The sequence below is a fragment of the Microsporum canis genome, genomic scaffold, assembly GCF_000151145.1.
Source record: "Microsporum canis CBS 113480 supercont1.6 genomic scaffold, whole genome shotgun sequence".
NCBI classification, from domain to species: domain Eukaryota; kingdom Fungi; phylum Ascomycota; class Eurotiomycetes; order Onygenales; family Arthrodermataceae; genus Microsporum; species Microsporum canis.
In genome coordinates, this window is record NW_003299164.1 from 971110 (window position 1) to 994731 (window position 23622).

Genomic DNA, 23622 nt, shown 5'->3' on the forward strand with positions numbered 1-23622 from the left:
CTGCTGAATATGTTATCAACCCCTTATTCTGAATCATTACTATGTAAGTGCCCCAGAGTGACCGGGAATGTTCCACACCAAACTGAGCCACGAGACGGCCAGCTGTACTCGCTGTATCCCAGGGCTCCATCCATGGCATCTCCCAGGTAAACCCACCTGTTCGTCCAGGCCGTTAAACAACATGCAGAAGCGCGAGGTGAAGTCAGGCTGACTAAGCAGGCTTGACGCTGATAGATTTTCTGCTATAAATTGATTTTCTCTCTTTTACCAACAACCGCCCAAGAGCGCGAGAACGAGGTGAAAACGCCGACGCCGGCCTAGAAATACAGAATAAAGAGTGCAAGCCGTTATCATACCAACCAGTATACAGTCAGCTTACTACAGAGGCCGGATAAGCGCTGGTTATCGGCGAGTCGGAGGCGTTTTGGCGTGGCGGCTCGTTACAAGGAACACTGCTTCTGACGGTGAACGGAGCGAGCGACGAAAGAGCCAAGGCCGCTCACTTCTACGTCTCTACATCTTTGCTCTCCAGGCGGTGCGCTCGCCTTACCTTGCCTCCCTAGCAGGTAGCGCAACACCTTAGACGCCAGACAGTAACCTTCTCCTTATTATCCTTGTTGCCTACATACACCGCCCCAGAGAGTTTCTCGCAAGATGTCGAACCAGCTTGTGGTGAGTAACCGTTGTCTTCTCTGGTCTGTCGGGCCGGCCGGCTGGCCGGTCAGTCAGTCAGTGAAACGGGCGGAATAAGTGCAAGGAGCATCGCGTGTGAACTGCTGCTCATGTGTGTTCTGTCGATCTAGGGCATGGTGTTTGACCGAGTCATCCAGGAGGTATGCGACTCTTCACAGATCGACTTTGAGGAGAGCGGCGTCGACCAGCATGCGCTTGAGGAACTGAGGAAGGTCGGTATTCTCTCTCTCTCTCTCGTTCATGTCAACTCTTGATGGTTGGTTGTCCATGATATCCCCGTTGGCGGCAGGCCAACTTCCTGCTTGTCCCATGCTGGCGTCATAAGGCGAGGCGAGGCGAAGGCGGGAGGTCGCGCTGTTTTTAAAGGGTTTTTCTCCGCCTTTTTGCCTTCTTCGGCTCTTTTCGCCGCCGCTTTTAGCCCGTGCCTTGCCGCTTTATCTTAGATGACTAATGGTGCTTAGTCATCATATATCTAGATGTCGTTTTAGAAGCAGAGAAAAGGGGAAGACGAGGAAGAGATTTGACATGTTGAGGATCGATCTTATGCTAACTGATGTGTAGGGCTGGCAGTCGAAGCTGTCGTCTCTCGGGGTTGCTCATTTCCCCTGGGATCCGGCACCACAGCCGCCTGCATCGCAGCCACAAGCGACACAGCAGGCAGCTCCCCTCCCTCCACCATCTGCCACCATTCCCTCAAATGATTCTCGACTAAACTCCCAGCCCCAACACCATCCGCAGCAGCAGCAGCAGCAGCAGACTCACCAACCCCAGCATGCTGGCCTCCAGTCCCCTAACGACCATTCATCCGGAGATGTCTTTATCAAATCCGAGACAGGCTTCTCCCCTTCACCTCCAGGGCCCCCGGCCGGTACCAGTCTAGCCCAGCAGCGAGCCGCCAATGCGTTGCATCAGAAGTTTGGCAACGCCGCAGCTAACCAGGTCCAGCATCTACAATCACACTCCCAGACGGCTCTATCCCTTCCTGGAGGACAACCACGATACAACTCGCAACCAATGGGCAATACAAAGCCTCAGGACTTTAGACCACCACAGCACCAGACCCAGGGCCAGGGCCAGGTACAGGGTCAGGCCCAGAATCAAGCCACAAGACTACCTCAAACAGGGATCCAGAACGCCCAGACTGATGGAGCAGGCGATGACCTGTCAGATTGGAAGGCCGAAGTCCAGCGACGGAGAGAAGCAGCGGCCAAGAACGGGGCGGAAAATGACCGTCGTCTTCGGGAGTTTGTCGAGTCTCGAAACCTCCAGCTCGAAGGCGGCGGTCTCCTGGCCCCTCTACATGAGCGCTATCCAAATGCGAATGGAACTAAGCGCAAGAAAGTTGAATTTAACGATCTAGCCACCCTATCTAGCCAGGTAGAAGGATCCTCTTCTGTTCCCTCGTCTAGTGCTCCGCCAACACACCCTCAGTTTGACGGGCCAGACGACTTTGGAGTCAAAAAGGACGAGGATGAAGACGCCATCAACTCTGACCTGGATGACCCTGACGACCTGCTCGATGACGAACAGGGTGAAGATGATGCAGTGGGACAGGTCATGCTTTGCACATACGATAAGGTCCAACGGGTCAAAAGTAAATGGAAGTGTGTCCTGAAAGATGGCATATTAACTTCCGACGGCAGAGAGTAAGTGTTTGCCACTCCTTCTCGGTATATGCCTACCCTCTAACCGCCTTGAACAGATATGTATTCCACAAAGGGACAGGCGAGTTCGAATGGTACTAGCCTACCCGAGGAATGGATTGGAGCGACACACTTCCGCTACTATGTAGTGAGAAACACACCTGTTATCCCTGCACTGTATCCATAAACCTCTTGTCTTTTACCTTTCACTCGCCGCGAGGCGCTTGGAAAGGGGATGTTATCCCTTGAACCGCACTTTTGCCCATTCAGAGGCTCAGCCTTTACAAACCCTGTACCCATAAATTGATAAAAAAGAAATACGATACCATGACCTTGAGATGTATACTTCGTTATGAAGTCGGAGTAGATAATTGACGCATCAAATATGAATCGCATAAGAGTCAAAGTAGAAGAAGCCAAATGTGCCTTTTGCATTTATTTATATGACATCGCATGTACAGAAATGACGCCTAACTCGAACAAAGGATGGAAATGCCTCGAGAAAACGAGTGTCAAAGGGTTACTACTGAGAAAATAAGGAGCGAAGAATTATAACAGCTATGCTTAACTATAGATTGGACGAGCAGGCCAAGTATAATAACAGCCCATGAAAGAGTAATCGAGCACGTACACAGAGGGAGAGAGAGATAGACAATGAGAGGCATGCAGACGAGTCACACGTAGAGATCTATTTTGGAGAAGAGAAAAGGGGACAATGACCAAGACACACAAAAATTAGCAAAAACCACCCTCATGACCCCCGATAGATGATGATGACTTTCCATGCCCTTTCCTTCACATTCACCTTGTCTCTCCATTTGTAAACAGAAAAGAAAAAGGAGTAGTTGAATCAAAAAAGTTAAGAAAAGCAATGTAATCCAGCAGTTGAATTAAACAATGATGCAAAGCCTAGAGAGTAAGAAGTTAAAAAAAAACAAAACAGGATTGAGAGGATGGTATGAACCGGCTGACCTGGTAGGCTTCGCTATGGGTATTTGTATGGTATATGAATAGTATAGGAAGCATCCGGATCCAGAGTTTATGACATGCCCCCAAAAGAGTCGAGAATTAACAAAGGCAATATTGAAAAAAGAAGTATATGCAGGAATGAGAAGGGAGAATGAGAAAATGAATAAAGATGCCGTGCTGGTAGGAAAGGGGGAAGGGGGTAGACATGGATGAGTAGAGGCCGTCCGAATCGTTCAGGGCACATAAATCAAACAGGCGGAGAGGGGGCAAAGAGAGGCATCACACAGAGTGTTATGTACAGCAAACAAAAAAAAAAATAAGAGGCTGTTGGTAGCAATCGGTCCGATCAGTGCCAACAGCCAGAGTGTAAATCAAACAAGAGGGTAGAGGAAATAATATCCAAGCGACCGCAAAAGAAAACCAAACAAGGAAATATAAAAAAGAAATCCAAAGAGGAAAAGGAGAATGAAACAAGAATAAGAAAGACGGAAAGAGAAGAAAGACGAGATAAAAAAAAATCAAACAAAAAACTCGACAAGGCTTTTCCCGAGGCCTGTTTTCGAAAAAAACTGATATCCCTTCCCGTATATTTTTTGGACTCCAGATTCTCCTGTTCTCGATTTCCCTCCATCCATTTATGGATTTATTCGTTGAAATGCGTTCTAGCTTAGGCGTTGCCTGGTATGAGTGGTAATATTTCTTCATCTTTACAAACCTTCCTCTCCGATACCTGTGAGCCCAGCTCCCGCGATGTTGACATTATCTCCATGCATGACACCGCCGCCGGTGTTAAATACACGGCCCGCTGCAGCAAATGAGAATTCTGGGTTACATGGCGGCGAGTGTGCGCGATGATATTTCAGACCGTTAAGGTTCTTATATCGTTTCCCGCAGACTTCACACCGGTAGGGCTTTTCTTTCTCCATACCTAGTGTACCAGGGTAAGGAGCACATGTTTCCGGGTCGACAATAGAGAATGTACCGTCTGCATTATCGTGGAGTTGTTGGTTGTTGTGGCCGTGCTAGTGAATAGAACGTCAGTGAACGATTACGGAGAAAGGTAGGAAGAGACAGCTTACTGATTTGTGATACTTGAGACCGTTCTGGTTCTTATATGCCTTCTCGCAGCCTATTACAGGACATCTGAACGGCTTTGGTTCATCGTCTGGCTTCATTGCTAGAGTGATATCTGGAACACCGGCGAGTTTCTGTTGTTCCCTAATATGCTGGGCGATCTCGCTATTTGCTCCATAGTGCGAGTTGCCCAGTCTGAAAGGAGGCGTTTGCTGCTGCGCAGGTTTGCCGTTTCCAAAGCCAGTGTTTGGCCTAAAGAGTCGCTTTGCGGGTTCATCAATACAGAGGTCGAGCATTCCATTGCCACCGAAATTGCCAAACTGTTGTTGACCGGTGCCAGAGCCTACTGGTGTGGCGGCACCTTGCATAGACATGTCACCGAATCCGCCAACTATAGAATCGTCAAGTTCAGCAGGCGTACCAGGAGCAGAGGACTCTGGTGTGCTCCTATACTGAGAGGCTTGCTGCTGCTGCTGCTGCTGTTGTTGCTGCTGTTGTTGCTGTTGCTGCTGCTGCTGCTGCTGCTGAACTGGGTGTGGCATGAGGGTTGGCGTATTAACGGATGATACGGTTGGGTTGTTATGAAGTGGTCTACCGGACGAAACGGGAGTTCCAGGTGCTGAGCTACGGAAGCGTTGTTGGCCCTGGAGCATCCCCATGTTGAGTGGCGTTACCCGGCTCCCACCATTCTCCTGAGCAAAACGAGCCTGGGCGAGAGACTGCTGGTGAGACTGCTGCTGGAAGCCACCGTCACTCAGTGGGTCGTCCATCTCCATATCCATGTCGTCTACGCTATCGATATCCGGTATATCGTTGGATTGCGGCTGGCCAAATCCGGCGGTGGTCTGCATCATGGGCTGCTGTGGCTGCTGTGGTAACCGATGGTGCGGCCGAGGAGTTCCTGGCTGAGACGAAGTGGCTCGCCCGGGAGCGGTGCCCATATTCGACTGCTGCTGGTTCTGTTGCGCTGGATGGGGGGAGGCACCTATTCCGGTCCTGTTGTCTGACGAAGTATTCTGGTTTGCCTGCGCAGGTCGTGGTGGCGGCTGCGGGGATCTCTGGGCATGAGCTTCCTCATAATGCTGCAGTAGGTCGTGTAGAGATGGCAGAGTGATGCCACAGCATGAGAAGTCGCGCATAAAGTTGGCTTCCAGCTTCGGTAGATAGGATGAAGAGTGGTATGACGGGGACTGTAGCGTGAACGGCGAAGTTCCCGTCATGATTATACTATTACTGTTAGTATATGATAACAAGGAGTAATGAATATCAGAGCAATACGCACTCATCTCTGATCCAGCTACCAACAGACACACCTCCCCAGCTCATACCACCGACAAGACTGCCGGCAAGGCTCTCACGCCGGGGCTTGTCTCTGTTCGAACCCACCATGGTGATGGGCTTGCTTCCGTTCGAGTACTGCGCCATGGTTGCGCTGAAGGACTCCTTGCGCGCCGCATTAGACATGAAGTTGTTCGACGCCACACCGTTCCAGTTCGAGGACATGGTATCGGCAGGGCCGGTGGCAGCTTTCTGGAGAGCCGAGGTCAGGTTCGAGGCCTGCTGTCCCGGTGGCGACTTGGACGTCTGTCTCGCAGACAGATCGATGGGGATGGCGCGGCCGTCCATGCTGACGCTATGCTGACTGCTGTTGTAGCGATGATGGCGACGGTGGCCGTGGTTGTGGTGGTGATGCTGGTCCGGCGGCGACGACGGGAACAGCGGGAATATCGAGTCGTCCTCGTCCTCGTCCTCGTCGAACACGGGGATGTGAGCAGCAGAGGGCGAGAAGGGAGACGAAGCAGCCGCCTTGCGGTTCCCTAGGTGGTGGTTGTGCAGCAGGTCTGGCCTGCGAGGATTGCTGGAGATGAGGCCTAGGGGGGTGCCAATCGGAGTGGACTCGCGGGTTGAGGTGCGATCTTGCTCGCTGGATGGCGGTGAGAAGTGAAGAGGAGGAGGAGTCTCGGACGAGTCGAGCATCAAGAACGCTCACGCTGTAGACTTGGTCGAAGTTGTAAGACGTAGATGTAGGAGTGTAAGACGTTGCCGGTGAGTTGTCTCCGATGTCAAGAGGGAAGAAGAGAGAGGTCAGGGTCAAAACGACAGGCTGGAGTCACCAAAAACGGCGAGAAGATGACAAAAAAAAAAGTTGCCCGCGACCAAAGAGACGAACGAAGCAGAAGTTTTTGTCTTGACAGCGCCGTGCAAAGGAGCTCTCGGGTGGAAGAAGCAGAAAAGACACAGGAAGTAGAAGAGGGAGGAGGAGAAGAAGAGAGAGAGACGAAGTCGTGAGAACAAGACGGACGTTGGAAGTAAGTCTCTCGGTGGAGCCAGAAGTGGTATATCCGCCGGACTTGTTATTACTTGTATATTTAAACACGAAACTAACTCCAAACTAACGATCCAGAGGGCGAATAAAAGAAGAGGTAGACGAGATGGGAGGAGATGCGGCAGGGCGAGAGAGCAGCGGGTGGTTGATATATCATATCCTGCCTTGCATATATGAATCTGATAATCCGCCAGGTCGCTAAGGCGCTATCAAGAAGGCGACAAAGACGAGCACAAGGACAAGAATGAAGACGCAGGATGAAACGGATGAGTCTATGAGATAACGAGTTCTACAGGTGGATTGACATGCGGGCTCCCGTTGTCAGTCATCCACTCAATCGACGTCCACGGTTGGCCTCGACAGGGAGAGCAAACTGCATACTCAATATACATCTCATGCATACCACATACAGCCTGGGCCGGTACCGTATCTGTTCGACCTCGACAGTCGAACATCAACAGCAAGGACGTTGGATTTGAGCGGGCTATCCACGGTCAGGCACAAGCTACAACTATGTCAAACGGCCGTTTCATCCACCTCCGAACGGCCTGTTCACCCCTGTCTCTGGCTTGCCATGCGACGCCCAGCACATCGTTACGATGTCACGGATGGGTGCTAACTAAACTAATCTAAACTAAGTGAGCCAAACGCCCTTCGTACCGAACCCATTTGCCTTGGACGGGGACTAAAGAGGAACAACAGATCTGGTTCCATGGATCCAAGCACTCCTTGATCTTTCTCTTGTCACACCTTATCCCTCATCTTCTTCTGGCCTGGGCCTCTTCCTTTTTTATATTTTTGAACCCATCAACTACATAAGTACTTTTTCCCCCCTTCCCGAGGCATTTAACCTGCATGCATAACTCCCCTTCCCTGGTACGTCATGCCCTGATCCAATAGTATAGTGGCGACAGTGCAACACCAACGCCCATCTACCTCTCCCCTCCCTCTCCTCCCACTCCTCCTCCTTCTTATCACATCTTACGCATCGCTTATACTTGCATCTCCAGCAAAAACCGTCGACGTCGTCGTCTTCTCCTCTTTCGGCATCGTGAGGGTTTCCTGTCCGCTTCTGGAAGTCTTTTAGGGCTTCGGGGTTTAGTTTATCCGTAATCACATGATAAAGGTCACATGATATGACGTTCGTTTGTTTTTTGTTTCTTTTTTTTTGTTTTTTGCCAACTTTGAAAAAAGCCGAACAAGAAAAAGCGACGAAGAATATAAAAAGACACGAAGTTGTGCTTCGTTTTTTTTCTTCTCCTTTGCTTTATCTCAGCGAGTTTTTAATCTTGCAAGTCACGATAGCCGTAGTCTCGTTTGATACTGCGATACCTTTGAGTATACCTATTTACTGTCGACTTTCAACTACTCCTTACCCGTTCCCCGCCAGGCAGAAGCAATCATGACGCTCTACTTCACCCTCGTATGTATTTACAACCAGCTCGACAATCCAAATGGGAGATGGCTCTGCTGACAATTGCACCAGGTTTTCGTCCTCCTGGTGACGGAGATGGCAATCTTTGTTGGTCTTATTGTCCCGTTGCCATTTACCGTCAAGCGGAAGCTCTTCACTTTCATATCAGAAAGTCCCATCGTCGCCAAGCTCCAGTATGGAATGAAGGTATGTCTACAAAACCAACGCCTGGTATGTACAACACTAACCAGCTACAGATAACTTTCATCTTCATTCTTATCCTGTTTATCGATAGCGTGAACCGTGTCTACCGTGTACAGATCGAGCTCACTGGCTTTGACTCCGCTAACGCCGGGTATGTCCACGAGCCCCACCTTGTTGCTGCCGTCCATTAGATCAAGAACATCTAACTAATTATCACGCTTATTTGCATCTTTTACCAAGTCACAGACATGCCATTGGAACCGAACGTATGGAAGTCCAGGCTCGCAAATTCTACTCTCAACGCAACATGTACCTCTGCGGTTTCACCCTCTTCCTTTCCCTCATCCTGAACCGCACGTATACCATGATCCTTGAAATTCTTCGTCTCGAAGACAAGGTGAAGATGTACGAAGGCGACAAGAGGGCAGGTGGCAAGGACTCAGCCAAGTTGGCTGCTGCTGGCGATATTGGAGAGATTGGAAGGTTGAAGAAGGAGCTCAAGGACCGTGAGAATGATATTGAAGCTTTGAAGAAGCAGAGCGAAGGCTTGTCCAGAGAGTACACCAAGCTTGGGGATGAGATCTCAGCTCAAAACAAGGATAATACCCCAAAGAAGGACCGATGAACGAGACTCCAAACCATCCGTACTGATGACTATCCAACTCATGCCACCTTATTCAGTGATGTCTGCATTGCGCTGCACACCTGAAAGTTTGACATGTCTGACCACCTTGCCCAAAAAAATGTACTCTTTGGCCAGAATAATGATGACGCCTGTGATTCATTTCTCATTATCTACGCATTTATATTACATAGTTCCTAAGCTAAGCCTGTTCTCAAACGAGGAATGTCCAGAAGCTCGGGTACACAAACTCCTCTTCAAATATTCGACGAACCTGCTCGAGAACAAACTTCTCTACTTTGCCCACGTTCTTCAACACTTGCTTCCCGCTCTCCTTGCGTCCAATCTCACTTTCCACCCGTATTTCTCGTAGCAGGCTGTCGTTTGAACGTCGTGAGCCAGTCGTATTCGTATTCCCAGAGTGATGGTGGTTATGGTGATCATGATAGCCTTCAGTAGAAGCCATCTTATCGTCCGCTCCAAGTAAAGTATCCGCATCCTCCGGAGAGAGGAAGCATACATGTATCCTCTTCCGAATGTAAGCTACAACAGCAACCCCGTCGAACGTGAATCCAGTAATATTAAGCTTCAGCGGCAGCCCGACAAAACTAGGCATTGGATAATCAAGCAGTATCTGAGCCGTAATCGATAACCTCATGTTCCCGGAATACTGCAGACGGCACAGAACCTGGAAATCATCTGGTTTCTGCTCTCTCATGCGCCGTGTAGGCAGTGCGCTATCGAGGTGGCCTGTAATTACGGATTCGGATTCCGGTATCTCTGCTGAGTCATGAGGCGTACCGCCATCAGTAGAAGTGCGCTGACGCGTACTGGACGTTGACGGGCGAGACCTAGACTGGGGGGAGTCTACATCTGCGTCTGAGCTGCGCGCCCGCTCCCTTTGCCGTGCAGGAGGCGGCCATCCCTCTGCTAGTGATAGCGGACCGCCCCGTGCCACTGACGCCACGGATGCCAGAGGCGTCTGGGTTCCAGATAGCCCCCCACGCGGCATATTATAGTATCCGAGGTTGGACGTCCCTCCTGGGATCCCTGGAGTTCCCGCTCGAGGGAAGAGATAGGGGTTAAATGACTCCCCAAGGTTGATAGGGGACATCAGTGGCTGTGGGAAATCGCCTGCATATTCCCCGGACGGATATCTTCTCTGGAAGTACCCAACTCGACTGTTGGTATTCCCACCGCCGTCACCATTGCTGCTACTGTTGCTGCTGCCCGCATCACCATTCGGAGTCGACTGGCTCAAACCCTGGCTCGAAGGAGCAGGCTCATCGCTGACAGAACTCTCCGATAAGTCTTCACCATCTTCATCTTCTTCGTAAAAGTCATTAAATGGATCGCATATATCCCTAACCTGAAGCTCTGGCGAAACAGTGCCGAAGTCAAACGAGTTTACCTCCACTGAGCGAATGAATCGCGGAAGCGCTATTTGCTGGAACTTGTCGTGGATGAAGGAACGGATTCGTTCAGCAAGTTTCTCGCCATCAGGACCAGAGGTGGCGGCCTCCCAGTTGATATCTATGGACATCACATGTGGAACTGGCTGAATGGCGGCAATCTTCAAGTTTCTTCTCGTTTTGATATCAGAAAGTTGAAAGGCTGGAAAGCGGTATTGTCACGTGATATGTATTTTCATACTTAATTTTCCAAAAAAAGGATCAAGATAGAAACACAAGACGAACAACAAAGGGGGAGAATAGAACAGTCAGCCCAAGATAGTGCTGAGATGCATGGCTAGGATGGCCAGCCAACTGCTTCGGGCGTATCTATCATTGATATAATTAGACATTAAAGAACCTATTCCAGACCAATAACTAACGCCTGCGCAGGGAGGTCGCTTACGGTGGACATACACTTGGGAAAAGTCCTCTGGTCCCTTTTTTTACATTTTCCATGGTTCCAACAGTCCAAAATCCCTGGATTGTTTGATATTGCTATGCAGATAAAGGCCCATCCGGGGATTTCCATCAAGGATCTTACGGACATAATCTCCCTGCCACGATCGATCAGGGTATCGATGGCAGAACGGAGATATGGGTTACATATCACCTACATCACCACACTACCAACCAGTATCGCTATAGCATGGAGTATAAAGACATCCCTGGCTGACATACTATTGTTGGACTTCCCGCCATCTGAGAGCTGAGCCCCGGCCGAACCCTTCCATTGGACTGTCCTTGCTACATACCCAAGAACCTCACTGCTAGAGCTACAGGCCATGTGCATCTAACAAGTACCTTGTTCCCTGCAGATCAGGGTTATGAGATATTGATGGCTGCCCGATCAGCCTTATGTCATACCTGGTTGGAAGTGATTGTATATATACATATTGCGGAAGGAGAGGGCAGGGGGCATTTCGTCTGCATCTGCCTGGAAGCGGGCGATGAAAACTACACGGCGCCCCAAGTGGAGGCTTCCCAGGCTGCATCTATGTATCCGTCTGCTGTTTGATGCATGCTTTTTGACACATGTCTTCCGATGATGAGACTTGTGGTACTTCTGTCGTTCCCATCATCAGTCACATTACCACATATGCATGCAGAAGGGTTTATATCCTGGGATGAAGCTAAGGATATGCGTATACGCACGGACTAGCGTGGCGATCCCTCTCAATCTATTAGCGTGGGGTTGGGGTAACCTTGCCTTTTGCCCGTACATCGAGATGATAGTAAATGGGTCTCAATTGTGCATCGGACCTGAGAGAGACCTACATGAACTACAGTGGTAGCGTGGAGATGAAGATACTTGTTACCCTCGGGGACGTATGTACATGCATTTACCGGCCAAAAGAGAGGCCAACTCCGACGCCGGGACCGAGATGTCCCTCGCAATCGATACCAGCCCTTTCTCTGGAGATCACTACATGTTGGGCCATGTTTCTCATTTCACTGCCTACCACAGGGCTCCACGATGTCATTCTGCACTTGCCACCCCGCATATTGGCCAGCTGAGCAGCGGCGGTTCATCCGTTGCTGTATAGATGACGCTTACGGAACGACTTTTCCTTTCTTGTCTATGTATACATACTTCTACCGGCCGACCCAAGATGATCAAGCTGCACCTCGAGTCACATGACATGTTCATTATGTTGGTGATAATGCATCCATGTCTTTTATTTCCGAACTACCAAGCGAAAAGAACACACGCAGTCGCCATTACAGCGCTCACTATGCCTAGACTCTATAGTCTATGACCCTGCACTAACCCCTTACACGAAAAATATCGCCCCCATCTATAAGTGTACCCAGAGTCATATGTACACAAAAGTAAATGTGCCACACTAATGGTAGGGAAAATAGGCGGGTTTCAGTGCGACGATAACTAACTGATACGCCGCACGGCTATTTCATACCCCGGGTATAACCTGCAGAACAAGGACTGCGGAAGCTACGTGAGCAGACCACAACAACGGCTTTAACCCCCAACCTTGCGCGGCCCTCTAGCGTTGGTTACGGTATCAGACCAGCCTCGGAATGCAGAAGACGATCCACGTCTTGTAACTACCCTTGCGTCACTGGTACCTGGTACTTCTAATTGACTCACTTTTCCCCCTTTGCGCCGCAACTCCTATACAGACCAACGAAAGATCACAAGGGCCAACAGCTCGCATATTCTGCATTGCCCTGCATCGAAAAGGATTTCTCCGGGATGATCGTAACACCATGACGCCAGCCTCTCTCGATGCCCGTGGCCTAAGATGACCATGCCCTACCCTTATCATACTGGTGAGTTTCCTTGAATCCACGTGTTCTTTATTGATTTCGCATGTAATTCATTGTCTTCCCATGGGACTTCAAACAAGTTACATATGAGGTAATGACGTGGTAACTTGCTAGTCTCAAAGTTAGCCCGACCGCTGCGACTAGCTTTATTGCTTGGTTACTCGAATCCTAAGCATATATCCAGGAAATGTTTCCTAGGTGATCTCCCATCCTGCGGGGTGTTTATGCGATGAAAATAGTGTAACAACTAATTGAATCATAGCTAAAATAGCAAGCAATTAGACAGATAACAGATTGGAAGTATGGAAATACAAGAGATAAATTATTAAACCAGACTGACTATATGAAATAGTCAGTTCAGACCAGTGTTCTAGCCTCCGCCACCAATCTCGATATTTTGATCTTCGCTCTTCTTTTCGAACTGCGCAAGTTATGTACACCTTTAACCGCCCTATCCTCTCAGTATGCACCTCTTTGAGGTCTAAGTGCATAGATTCAATTATGCAATACTGCACTTAGAGTACTCAGCTAGCCGTCTTGGTAATGCATTTTTCCACCTTCAGGGTTGACGGGAGATTTATAATTTCCTAAACCTTCTTCAGAAATGCTCGCCTTTCCTGGGTCCGTTACGGCATGTGTCGTAAAAGGGTTCCCAATGAAGCTGAGACTTCGACGTCGCAGAATTGCGCTTCAATTGGCTCTCAATTCCATTTGTCCACACGTTCTACGCCGGGCAATTTTTCCTCATTTTCTGGCTCAACAAAGCTCTTACCTAGCTATTCATTTCCTCATATCACTTTGGCTAGCCATATATGAACACCATAGCCAGTTAGATACCAACTTCAAAGTTGGTTAAAGTCAGGATTGGGAAGTTCAAGGGTTTCTCGGCTTCCGGCAGTACATTTTATCGAATACTCACGTGATAATAAAGAGCGAAAATCGAAGCCTTTGCAGTCTTTCATCTATAGCAAGACATAACCTATGGATGTACAGAGTATACACATATAGCGATAACTCCCACATAATTACGGAGTACTCCGCCCTAAAAGGTCGCGACGGATGGAAGAACGGAGTACACCATCTGCATATCTCGTGATTGAATCGTCATGTAGGCATGAATACGCTATGTATGTCTTTAATCATCCCTTCTGCTTAATCGACTACATTAATAATATTATTATCAGTTGAGAAAGCGAAGCTTCGTCAGCGTCTTAGTATGCTGCCGCTTGCACCAATCGGCGGACCATTCATCGTGGCTGTCAACTTCTCAACTTGTTGTCTGCACCGGCGTATTCTCACTATTGGCACTCAGTCGCATGGCCAACTTCGGCTTCGGCATCCTTCATCCATCTCTCTTCCAGGCGCCGTTATTCTAAACTGGGCGCAGATCAACCGCCCCAACCAATCTCACTCTGAAGACCAGGATCCTTCAAGGGTCATCTAGACTTTGCGGCTCACCACCAGCTTAGCCGCAAGCCAGCCTCACTTCAAGGAAGTTGCTGTATTTCAGCGGAATAGCAAAAGCGAGAAAAAGCGGATCAGGCTTAATTTTTTTTTTACCATTTTCTATTGATTTGCTGTTTTCAGATAGAGCTTTCTGGAGGCGTATGCCTGAGGTGTGGAGCCGTAAGGCGTAAACTGCCAGTAGTTGCAGGCCCCAAGCCGCCCGAAGGGTGGAAGCTGGTGGAGGAGACGCTGTGGTTGGTGCCTGGGGTAGACTTCTCCACCCGCAAGATGTCCCCATACACGGAGGAAAAAAGAGCCGTTGATGAAAAAAGAGGTCCTGTCTGGCCATCCATCCTACCGTTTCAACTATTATGCATGCCATAATACACAATACTCAGCCAGGCACGGGGGAATGTCAGGGGCACATGTGTACAAACGGCCTTAAACGGCGTCCGCTGGCGTAGTCGAGTCATGCGTTTCTTCAGGACTATGAGATATATATCCTGCAGCTTATGCCTCATTTGTACCCACATCTCTCTCGTCAGGGCTGTGGGGGCGCAGTCTCCTTCTATCATCTCTACACGGAGGTCCATGATAACAATCCACTGCAAGGGAAACCCGTTAGACCTCTACTATAGTCGTTTTGGAATAAGCGAAGGTAAGCGTGATATTACTGAACTAAGTCAAGCATTTCAACCTATACTGAGTCACTTACAAAGGAAGCTAAACAAAAGTGCATATATTCAAACAAAAGAAAAAGCACAAGACCCTCAATGAATGTCTTCGTTCAATTCCCCGGCCCGTGATGTCGTAAAAACAAGGGTAGATGCCTGAATATCCATGATGGAGATACCAATTAGATAATAAGTTTCTTTCGTCTAGGTATATTTTCATGGGGGGCAGGAAAGTAATGGGGGAAAGGGGGAAAAAAGAAAAGAAAAAAACGAAAAAAGGAGGCATCAAGTAACTAACTACGTAGCAAGGGCAAGCAGCAAGGGAAAGAAAAAGGAAAGCGAAGAAACCCTAGTCTCAAAAAGATCCATCTAATAAAAATAAAGGCGTAAACGAGGAAACAATCGCGCCGAAATAAAGTTGTTCCCGAAAATAGTCTTGTAACATTATACTCAATCTGAGCCGCAAAAGGATTAAATGTGAATTAAGATGGACGGCACAGGTGTCGTGGACCTGTCTATAAGCCTGCCTGGGGAGTCCGCCATGTTCACTGTTTCGGACTGTTTGCCTAAACGACGCCTTAGTTTGAGTTCATGTAGATAATATGGCTGGCTATGATGGCTACCTTGACTCTCATCCTTTGTGGGCCTTGCACTTGTAGCCTGGCCTGGGTCTTGGGACAGGCTTTACTTCACACGCCCCTGATTTGGGGCAGCCAGCGGCGTGGATAACTCCAAGCACGGGAACTCGGCATCCGCAGTCAAAGACTTCCCAGTATTGCACGCAAGGCATGATTGCGATATGGAAAGATTGGATGTCTGGGTGGGAAGATTTGGGTTGAGGCTCTAAGTAGATCCTGAACGACGAAGAGTATGCCGGATGTTCGATAAAAGTTCCGTCAGAGTGTCGTGTTGTAAACAAGATAAGGCCGTCTTTATGGTAGATAAGGTAGGAAGTCTTCTAGAAGTAGAGTAGTGTATTGAACTTTGAAAGGGTTGATCTCTTATATAGAGGCGATTGAGTTTGATAGTAGTGAGATTGACTTGAGACTTGATGTCGATGTAAAAGAACTCAGATTTGCGGGTCTACCTGAGGGTTTTTATAGACGATCCTCGCTGCCTGTGCACATAGAGCATAGAGCGTGGTGTGCAGGCACAGCTAATTTGGGGCATCCGTCTAGACCCACTTGATGCCGTGACTGAAACCATGAAAGGGCGAAGTCGAAGATGCATCTTTGCAAACAACAGCTAATGGTGTAAGAGTATACACCGCATCAAGGTAGGGGGTGGTAAAAACGGAAGAAAAGAAAGACTCAAATCCAACATTTGCCTAGCAACAAAGGAGTTGGATGGGGAAAATAACTCTAAAGCTGCGTGCGTTGGACACGGAGCCACAAAACGATGCAAAAAAAATCACAAGAGGAGTATATGATGCGGTTGACCTTGAATAGTGGCGTCGACGCATGTCGTAACTATATCAAGTCGATTATATGAGGCAGGCATTGGGTATAATGATCAACTGGACCCTTGAACAACCCCACACAACCTTATTAGGCCCTGTGGCCATGTCAAATGCTGATACTTGTGACATTCGAGAAGGGTAGGTCTCCTAGAGGTCGAACCCTGATGCGCATGTACGGGTGCCGCCAACTAGCAATAGTCTTTTCTTTTTCACCAATGCAGGAAGAAAAATCCAACCACAGTTCCTGATGAAGGCGGAGCAAACCGCCTTCTCCAAGGATCACGAACAGCCCTTTTCCAACGGCTAGTATTGTACCAAAGGGTACGGGTATTCTTGTCTAATCACATCGGTATATCCTCCGATGTGAAATAGAACAGAGTGCGCCGTTAAATGTTGGCTTTTTCAAGGACGAGGCGCTGATTTGCTCATCACCCTTTCCTCCAAATTAGGACCTGCAGTGTCCAGTGCGCAGTCTCCGAAACATTCACCGTACAAGTCCCTGCTACATGGCATCAGGTGGGCCCATGCAGCAGCGGAGAGACGCCTCTGCAACCTTGGGTCAGTGTTTTTTTTATTGTTATTTCCCTTGAAGAAAAAAGAAAGTAAGAGGCGAGGAGAGCAACATGCAACCTGTTCTCAGGACCCTGGTACTTTGTTGGTTGTTTTTGAAGAATCAAGTAGGTTACCAATAGGTGGCCGCTGGCCTGGGCCTCGTGGGGGTTAGTATATTGCGGCAAGTTATTATGATTCTAATAACATTTCCGAGTACTCCATAGAGGGACATATGTGAGGTGTCATTCGTTTAACACTGCTTCCTGCAGAACTAGAAGTAACTGTTAAGCGAAACCGGAAGAGGGTAGGTTTGTAGACCCTACCGGCCGTTTTTCAACCAGGAGGTTCCGGGCCGGCAAGGGAGGAGAGATAACGACAGGCTTAGACAATCGATGAGCATCTAATCATTGACGTAGGCTGAAATTGAACGCTGCGCCACGAAATTAACTCTTCAGGGATCCAGTGTTAATCATGAATTGGTATTAATTACAAAGCCAGATAGGAGGTAAATGATAAATGTTGCATGCAAGAGGCTCAGAAGGTAATAGGGTCCAAAAAAAGGCCCCCTTCCCCCCCCCCCCCCAGAGCTATCCATAGCTAGCAAGCCTGCCTGTGTCTGTGTTGGGGGTCGAAGACGAGCTATCCATTGTTCACCAGCTAGATCTAGCTTCGATACCCTTCTTCGGCGAAGAGCGAGCGAATCAAGACGGACCGCTTAGTGGTTAGATAACCACGTCTGGTGCAGGACGGGTGCCTAGTCATCGGGGTTGGGGCGATAACAAGGACAACAAGGACAACAACTTAGCTCAACTTTACAATATGAAAGTCGATCATCAGCTGATGGCTGATGGATAGAACTAGAATCGTTTGGATGTCGTTGACGGAGGAGAGGAAAAGTGACTTTCGCCCCATTATCCAGGTCTAGTGAAGGGCCCCGTACATTATAGAGAGGAGAAAACGGCCCCTTTCAGCGGGCCAAGGGCATGTATTTGCCTTCTTTGTCGTAGTCTCTGGTATATGGCCCAGCGCTTGACAGCCGGGGGGTGTGCAAGAGAACGAACCGGACGGCTTTAACTCGAAAAGAAAAGAAGAGCTTTTGGGGGCAGAAAACTACCTCGGGAGCTGCCTTAGACCAATAAGGTCCAGAGACGAGGGAATCAGCCGGGAGAGCCTCGATGAGAATGCTGTTGGGAGAACGAAGGAGAACAGCTTGCTGCCTGTTGGTGGATATCTGACTTTCTGTCTCTAACCGCGCGCCAAAACAAGGCACCACGCAGGGAGCCAACCAGGTGCAGCCGGGCCGGGATGGGCTCAGGGTTGCAGGCTGAAGGGTCAAGGGGCCATCACATTTAACCAACGCGGCCATCTTCCTTCACTCTTGATGTAAAAACGAAGAGCTCAGAATCAACTCCCATAAATCAGAATGTACGAACTTCATCTTAAACCCTCAATGCCAAGGCGGTTAGTATGGAGCTTAACCAAGATTGGTTAGAGTGTAGTTTATCCCTGAACGATATCGTACGGAACCAAAGCGTTGTTAACCTTGTCGTATTAATTGCGTATCAAAATAATGCGGCCTACGTTGCCGTCGGGACCGATATGGCTAGGATATACTGCTGCCCACCTATACCCAGGATATCTTTTCCCGTGTCTTTGCCGGTTCAACTGATTCAAAGACTTTATTAGGCAGCTGCGCTAGCACTGTGGACAGTGGCCGCCAAAATCTGCCTTCATCATGGATAATGCATTATTCAATCACTCATTAAGCACGGTGAAACTACTATATCTGCCACCTTATTCGCCCGATCTGAACTCTGTAGAGAAATTCTTTGCTGAGTTGAAGCCTTATATCAAGAAGAACTGGTTACTGCATGAGGGAGATCCTAGCCGGAGTTTCGGTACTTTCCTTCAGCGATGCAGTGATGTTGAAAAGAAGAGCGAAGAAGGCCATCTTCGAAGTGCTGATGTACCAGTTGAGCCGTGTGGTTTTGGATAGAATGTGTTCATTGTTTCTATGAAATAGCCCATGTTCAATGTTCGTATAGCATCATTGTTAATACAGCCGGAGAGTACTTCGAAAATTCCATTGTTTAACTCTTTACTCCTGACCTAATCACGAGGCTACAAACTATATAATATGCTTCATCAAGTTGCGCTTACATAGTCGCTATACCAGACCGTGAATGTCTAGCTGTCAATCACGTGGAAACCGGCTGCGGATAAGGTGTGGGCCGATCTACATACCCGCTCGATATCAACCCAATTTCAGCCTCGTCCACCAACCTCCAGATCTCCCTCACAAGCTGGTTTACGCGTATCGATTCCATGTTCCTACTCCAGCTTATCCATTCGCTAACATTCTCTGATAGTTTGCCAACAGCCTGCCCTGTATAGCCTTAGAAGTCTTAATACGCCTACTGACGATCCCAGCATGTCTGGTGCCGAAGTAGGCCTTGTCCTTGGCCTGATTTCGTCTGTTATTACAATTATCCATGCAACTCAACAAGTCTACGAGGCTATCAAGGACACAAAAGGCCTCCCTGCTAGTTTTAAGCAGTCGGCGTCGAAGCTACCCCTCATCTCGAAGCTCCTTGAAGACGCTGAAAAGTATGTCGAAACCGTAGCGGATGAAGCCACCCAGCCTACTTTTATGCCTACACTTGAAAATTGCAAACTTCAGGCAACACGTCTACACGAATTATTTGCAAATGTTATGCTAGAGAAGGATGACTCCAGATTGGATCGGTATATAAAAGCTGCTCGTACGATCGGAAAGAGCAGTCAAATCGAGGAGTTAATGAACGGGGTTCTTAACGACCTGCAGCTCATAGCAGTAACTTTCCCTAAAAATTTTAAGTTAGACGGACTACAGGTTGCAACAGGGGCGGCATTTGATTCCTACGGGAACCACCATACCGAGTGTCTTCCAGGAACTCGAATTGAACTTCTTCGCGAGGTTGAAGAGTGGGCGAAATCAGCGGGGGCAAAATGTATATTCTGGCTAAATGGTATGGCAGGAACTGGAAAGTCGACTGTATCCCAAACAGTTGCACGCCGTCTTAAAGAGAAAAAGTTACTCGGAGCGAGCTTCTTCTTCAAAGGGGTGAAGAGGACCGAGAGAATGCAAAAAGACTTTTTCCAACACTTATTGAACAACTAACGAAAAGCCTACCCCAGTTGATCCCTAGCATTCGAAAAGCAATTGAAGATGACCCCAATATTTCGGAAAAGGTGCTTAGGGAGCAGTTTGAGAAGCTTCTTCTACAGCCACTACTTGGAATACAACAGGCTCCGACTGCAACCTTGGTTATTATAATCGACGCGTTAGATGAATGCAAGCAGGAAGATGCACAAGCTATTCTCCAACTCTTGCCCAGAGTCCAAAAGTCAAAGTCAGTACAATTACGGTTTCTATTGACAAGTAGACCCGACTTGCCAATCAGACTAGGTTTCAAGGGCATCAATGGTGATTATCAGGATTTAATCCTCCATGAGATCCCCATGCCAGTGATCAAGCACGACATAGAACTATACTTTAAGGGTAAATTCTCCAAACTAAGACAGGAGCGCTCATTTTCCCCAGACTGGCCGGGAGATGAGTGTATCAAGACTCTAGTTGAGAGAGCAATGCCGTTATTCATTGCCGCCGCCACCCTGTGCCGATTTATTAGTGATACCAGGTGGAGCCCCAAAAACCGTCTTAGAGCAGTACTTACAGATCAGACCACTTATGTGTCTAAGATGGATAGCACATATATGCCTGTATTAAATCAAATTCTTACTGGTCAAGATGAACGGGAGTCGCTACAGCTGGTTCAAATATTTAAAGATATCGTCGGCGTTATCATCGTTCTTGCCACCCCACTTTCAGTGAAAGCCCTTACTCGACTCCTAGATATGGAAACGGATGATGTTAATGGCTTACTGGATCTGCTTCACTCTGTTCTTAGTATACCCGATAAATCCGATACTCCAGTTAGGCTGTTACATCTATCGTTTAGGGATTTCCTTCTAGATCAGAAGGAAAAGGATAGCAGTCGATTCTGGATTGATGAGAAGGAGGTACACCGAACACTCACCATACAATGCCTAAACATCATGCAACATAGTTTGAGGAAGAATATTTGCAACTTACCAGATGATAGCACACAACGGGAAGATATAGTTATAATTATCGAGTGATAGGCAATTGAAGACATCCCTTGCCTCGTCTTAATTTTGAACAGCCCTTTAGACAGCTAATACCACTAGGTGCCCTGAGGGGATTTTATATTATTGCCCATTGGTCCAATGACTGGTGGCTGCCAAAGCTGGGCTGAGAACAGGGATGGATGGGTAGAGTATATAAAAACGATTTAATTCAGTGGTATCTCGTCAGGAAATAATACATCTGATACTTGTGGAAAAGTACTAGTACTATATCTCTCCGATATATAGAAACCACTACATACTCCAACTAGGGTAATGTACGGCCAGCCATACATAGTTCAATCGTCTTCGACACTACCCCGACATTCTTCATACCAGTCACCTTCAATTCCAGCACCAGGAAGACGGAAGACTAATATAAGAGCGCCTCACATCGCATATATAGTACACTTATAGACAAACCTTTGGCCCGTATACATATTCGGCGTTAAATTGTGCGTCATATTCGGTTAGTAATTTTCTCGATGCCGACACCCAGCCTCTTTTGTCGACATGTCTTGTCGCAGCCATACCACCATCATCGTCACGCTTGTAGTTGAAAGGACAACTCTGGGTCTCTTGCCCATGTGAAGCAGGTTACTCCATGCCTTTCCGCCGGTACCAATGTTAGTAGAGTTATATTGGTAGGTTCTCTTGGTACTCGCCTTCCTCGTCCTATTGGCCTAATGGGAGAAAGCCGAGTCAGTCTGGTTCCTACAAGGTACAGTGGGGGGAGGGCCTGAGGGAAAGCAGAGTTGAAGGTGTTCCAAAATACCCGGAGTAGGGGAATAACCCAAGCCTTCATCCCATAGAACTTAAGAGGCAGTATCAACGACAAAGGTGCTGTTGGCCATGTTCATCCATAGGAATGTGGAACCGGCGAACCTAGCATGGACGTTGACATATTAGCCTAGAAGCCTAAATAATCTAGATGCCCATCGAACCAAAACTCCAAGCAGAGAGGGAGTTTGTTTGGGTAGACAAGTACCGTGGCACCTATCTATCTTTTCTAGATATGATGGCCTCGTGAGAGTGTTGGTTTCTACAGACTTCGTAGAGAGAAAATAGGACAGTTGGAGATAGCCAGTTCGCACTATCATGATGCTTATATGTTTGCATCGAACGTTTTAGCATCATAAAGGAGAGATACAATATATTTACCTGTCCAATAGCGTACCATTTACTTCCGGAAACAAGCCATGGTATAAGAACTAGTTATATCTGGTTCGACCACTTGGACCAGGGTCTGGAAACTGGTCTCGTTGCATGTTGAATATGAGTTGTATACACGAAAAGCTGATCCATCAATGATTCAAAGGTCGACGTTGAAGATGATCACATGATTTATATATGATCATGTGACTTTCCCATTTCAACCCAAAAACTTCAACTTTTTTTTCTTTTGCTTGATAGAAGGAAAAAGGTGATGAAGATGAAGAAGATACGAGAGAAATGACTCGCTGGTTGATGTTGTCCGAAGTCTCCTGTGGATACGCGACTGTCCTCCCGCACCTGCGCAATCTCCCAAGGTCTTTCTGCGACTCCATGGCCATGTCCACCGCTCCAGTCGGTAGTTGTCCGCAGGAGGGCACACTGGGACGAGGGATTCTTTATCACTCTCTCCCAGTCTCGCCAACCATATCAAAGCCAAGCGGGCTTGTATGAGATGACGGTCCTACGCAGAATGTTGCCGAGTGTTTGACTCAATTCTTCAAAGGACAAAGAGTGGTCATCCTTTATGAAGGCCAAAGGCTAACACCAGCCATCATGAGCGGGGAGAGATGTCTCTAACCGGTTCCCACATCCACGGACAAGCTAAGATGGCTCATCAAGGTTATAACAGGGTACCTGATGGAAAATTTTCTTTTTCTTCTCCCACCCTTGCTCGCCAGATATTTTTTTTCCCTCCCACCTGAGCAGCAGAAAAAAAAAAAGGCACACAAATAGAGATCAGAGATGATCGAGAGAGTCCAGGGCTCTTGGGCGTCTTGGCAAACCTTCAGCTTGCGATCCCTGGTTTGAGGGAGAAGCCACAGAAAGAGGATCCAGGGAGTCACCGCTGGACAAATTAGCATGGCAAACCGCACCAGATGGTGTCATTGTGGCATCATCGTGGGTTGGCAAACTTCGGTTGTTCTCCTCCCGCAGTAGGACCAACGGGGCATAAATGGACCTAAGGACACATTAAATTGTGGGGTCGTGTTGGGTTGGACGTGGGCTATGCATATTTGCTGATAGTTTGGTCTTTTCTCCGTCTCGCCTCGACCAAGGTTCGTGTAAACAGCCCAAAAAGAACGTGTGATTCTGGGAAAGAAAAAGAATAGTATAGAATCCACGGAGGCCGGTTTTCGGTATATAAGGCGGCTTCTTCCCCGCTGCCGTCCGCTTCGGATCCTATCCCTATACGCTAGCCTGTGGTTCTATACACCATACTATCTTCACACTAATTCCCCGGAGTTGAAAGCCACTCATTACATCCGTGCCTATCACCTACGCTGACGCCATAGACTTCCTTGCTTGCCCAAGCTATTTAAAGGCCTTCGTTCCCCCCTCCAGGACTTGGTTTTCTCAAGCACAAAGCAAACACTCGAACCAAACATCAAAACCAAGAAACATCT

General features: G+C 48.1%; 8 protein-coding genes across 8 annotated transcripts; 4 read left to right on the forward strand and 4 right to left on the reverse strand.

Annotated features, from left to right (window-relative positions):
- Nucleotides 1-654: 654 nt before the first annotated feature.
- MCYG_06486 (transcription initiation factor TFIIA large subunit) lies at nt 655-2438 on the forward strand (the record flags this gene model as incomplete). The annotated part of the gene is made up of 4 exons (XM_002844476.1): nt 655-672; nt 804-905; nt 1255-2339; nt 2396-2438. 4 exons carry the CDS (start codon nt 655-657, stop codon nt 2436-2438), a joined length of 1248 nt encoding a protein of 415 aa, XP_002844522.1.
- A 1574-nt stretch (nt 2439-4012) lies between these two features.
- On the reverse strand, nt 4013-6356 carry MCYG_06487 (zinc finger protein SFP1; the record flags this gene model as incomplete). Its single annotated transcript, XM_002844477.1, has 4 exons — nt 4013-4110; nt 4234-4327; nt 4385-5606; nt 5662-6356. The coding sequence occupies 4 exons, from the start codon at nt 6354-6356 to the stop codon at nt 4013-4015; spliced, it is 2109 nt and encodes a 702-aa protein (XP_002844523.1).
- Nucleotides 6357-8071: 1715 nt separating this feature from the next.
- On the forward strand, nt 8072-8949 carry MCYG_06488 (receptor-associated protein; the record flags this gene model as incomplete). The annotated part of the gene is made up of 4 exons (XM_002844478.1): nt 8072-8128; nt 8192-8326; nt 8377-8474; nt 8564-8949. The coding sequence occupies 4 exons, from the start codon at nt 8108-8110 to the stop codon at nt 8946-8948; spliced, it is 639 nt and encodes a 212-aa protein (XP_002844524.1).
- A 210-nt stretch (nt 8950-9159) lies between these two features.
- On the reverse strand, nt 9160-11318 carry MCYG_06489 (mitochondrial inheritance component mdm12; the record flags this gene model as incomplete). The annotated part of the gene is made up of 3 exons (XM_002844479.1): nt 9160-10559; nt 11078-11143; nt 11264-11318. 3 exons carry the CDS (start codon nt 11316-11318, stop codon nt 9160-9162), a joined length of 1521 nt encoding a protein of 506 aa, XP_002844525.1.
- A 2950-nt stretch (nt 11319-14268) lies between these two features.
- Nucleotides 14269-14724, reverse strand: MCYG_06490 (uncharacterized protein; the record flags this gene model as incomplete). The annotated part of the gene is made up of 2 exons (XM_002844480.1): nt 14269-14485; nt 14519-14724. 2 exons carry the CDS (start codon nt 14722-14724, stop codon nt 14269-14271), a joined length of 423 nt encoding a protein of 140 aa, XP_002844526.1.
- Nucleotides 14725-16292: 1568 nt separating this feature from the next.
- Nucleotides 16293-17716, forward strand: MCYG_06491 (uncharacterized protein; the record flags this gene model as incomplete). The annotated part of the gene is made up of 7 exons (XM_002844481.1): nt 16293-16402; nt 16486-16613; nt 16714-16941; nt 17092-17120; nt 17233-17295; nt 17484-17537; nt 17678-17716. The coding sequence occupies 7 exons, from the start codon at nt 16293-16295 to the stop codon at nt 17714-17716; spliced, it is 651 nt and encodes a 216-aa protein (XP_002844527.1).
- Nucleotides 17717-17783: 67 nt separating this feature from the next.
- On the reverse strand, nt 17784-18182 carry MCYG_06492 (uncharacterized protein; the record flags this gene model as incomplete). The annotated part of the gene is made up of 1 exon (XM_002844482.1): nt 17784-18182. One exon carries the CDS (start codon nt 18180-18182, stop codon nt 17784-17786), a length of 399 nt encoding a protein of 132 aa, XP_002844528.1.
- A 1065-nt stretch (nt 18183-19247) lies between these two features.
- MCYG_06493 (WD domain-containing protein) lies at nt 19248-20998 on the forward strand (the record flags this gene model as incomplete). The annotated part of the gene is made up of 2 exons (XM_002844483.1): nt 19248-19919; nt 19994-20998. 2 exons carry the CDS (start codon nt 19248-19250, stop codon nt 20996-20998), a joined length of 1677 nt encoding a protein of 558 aa, XP_002844529.1.
- Nucleotides 20999-23622: the final 2624 nt, after the last annotated feature.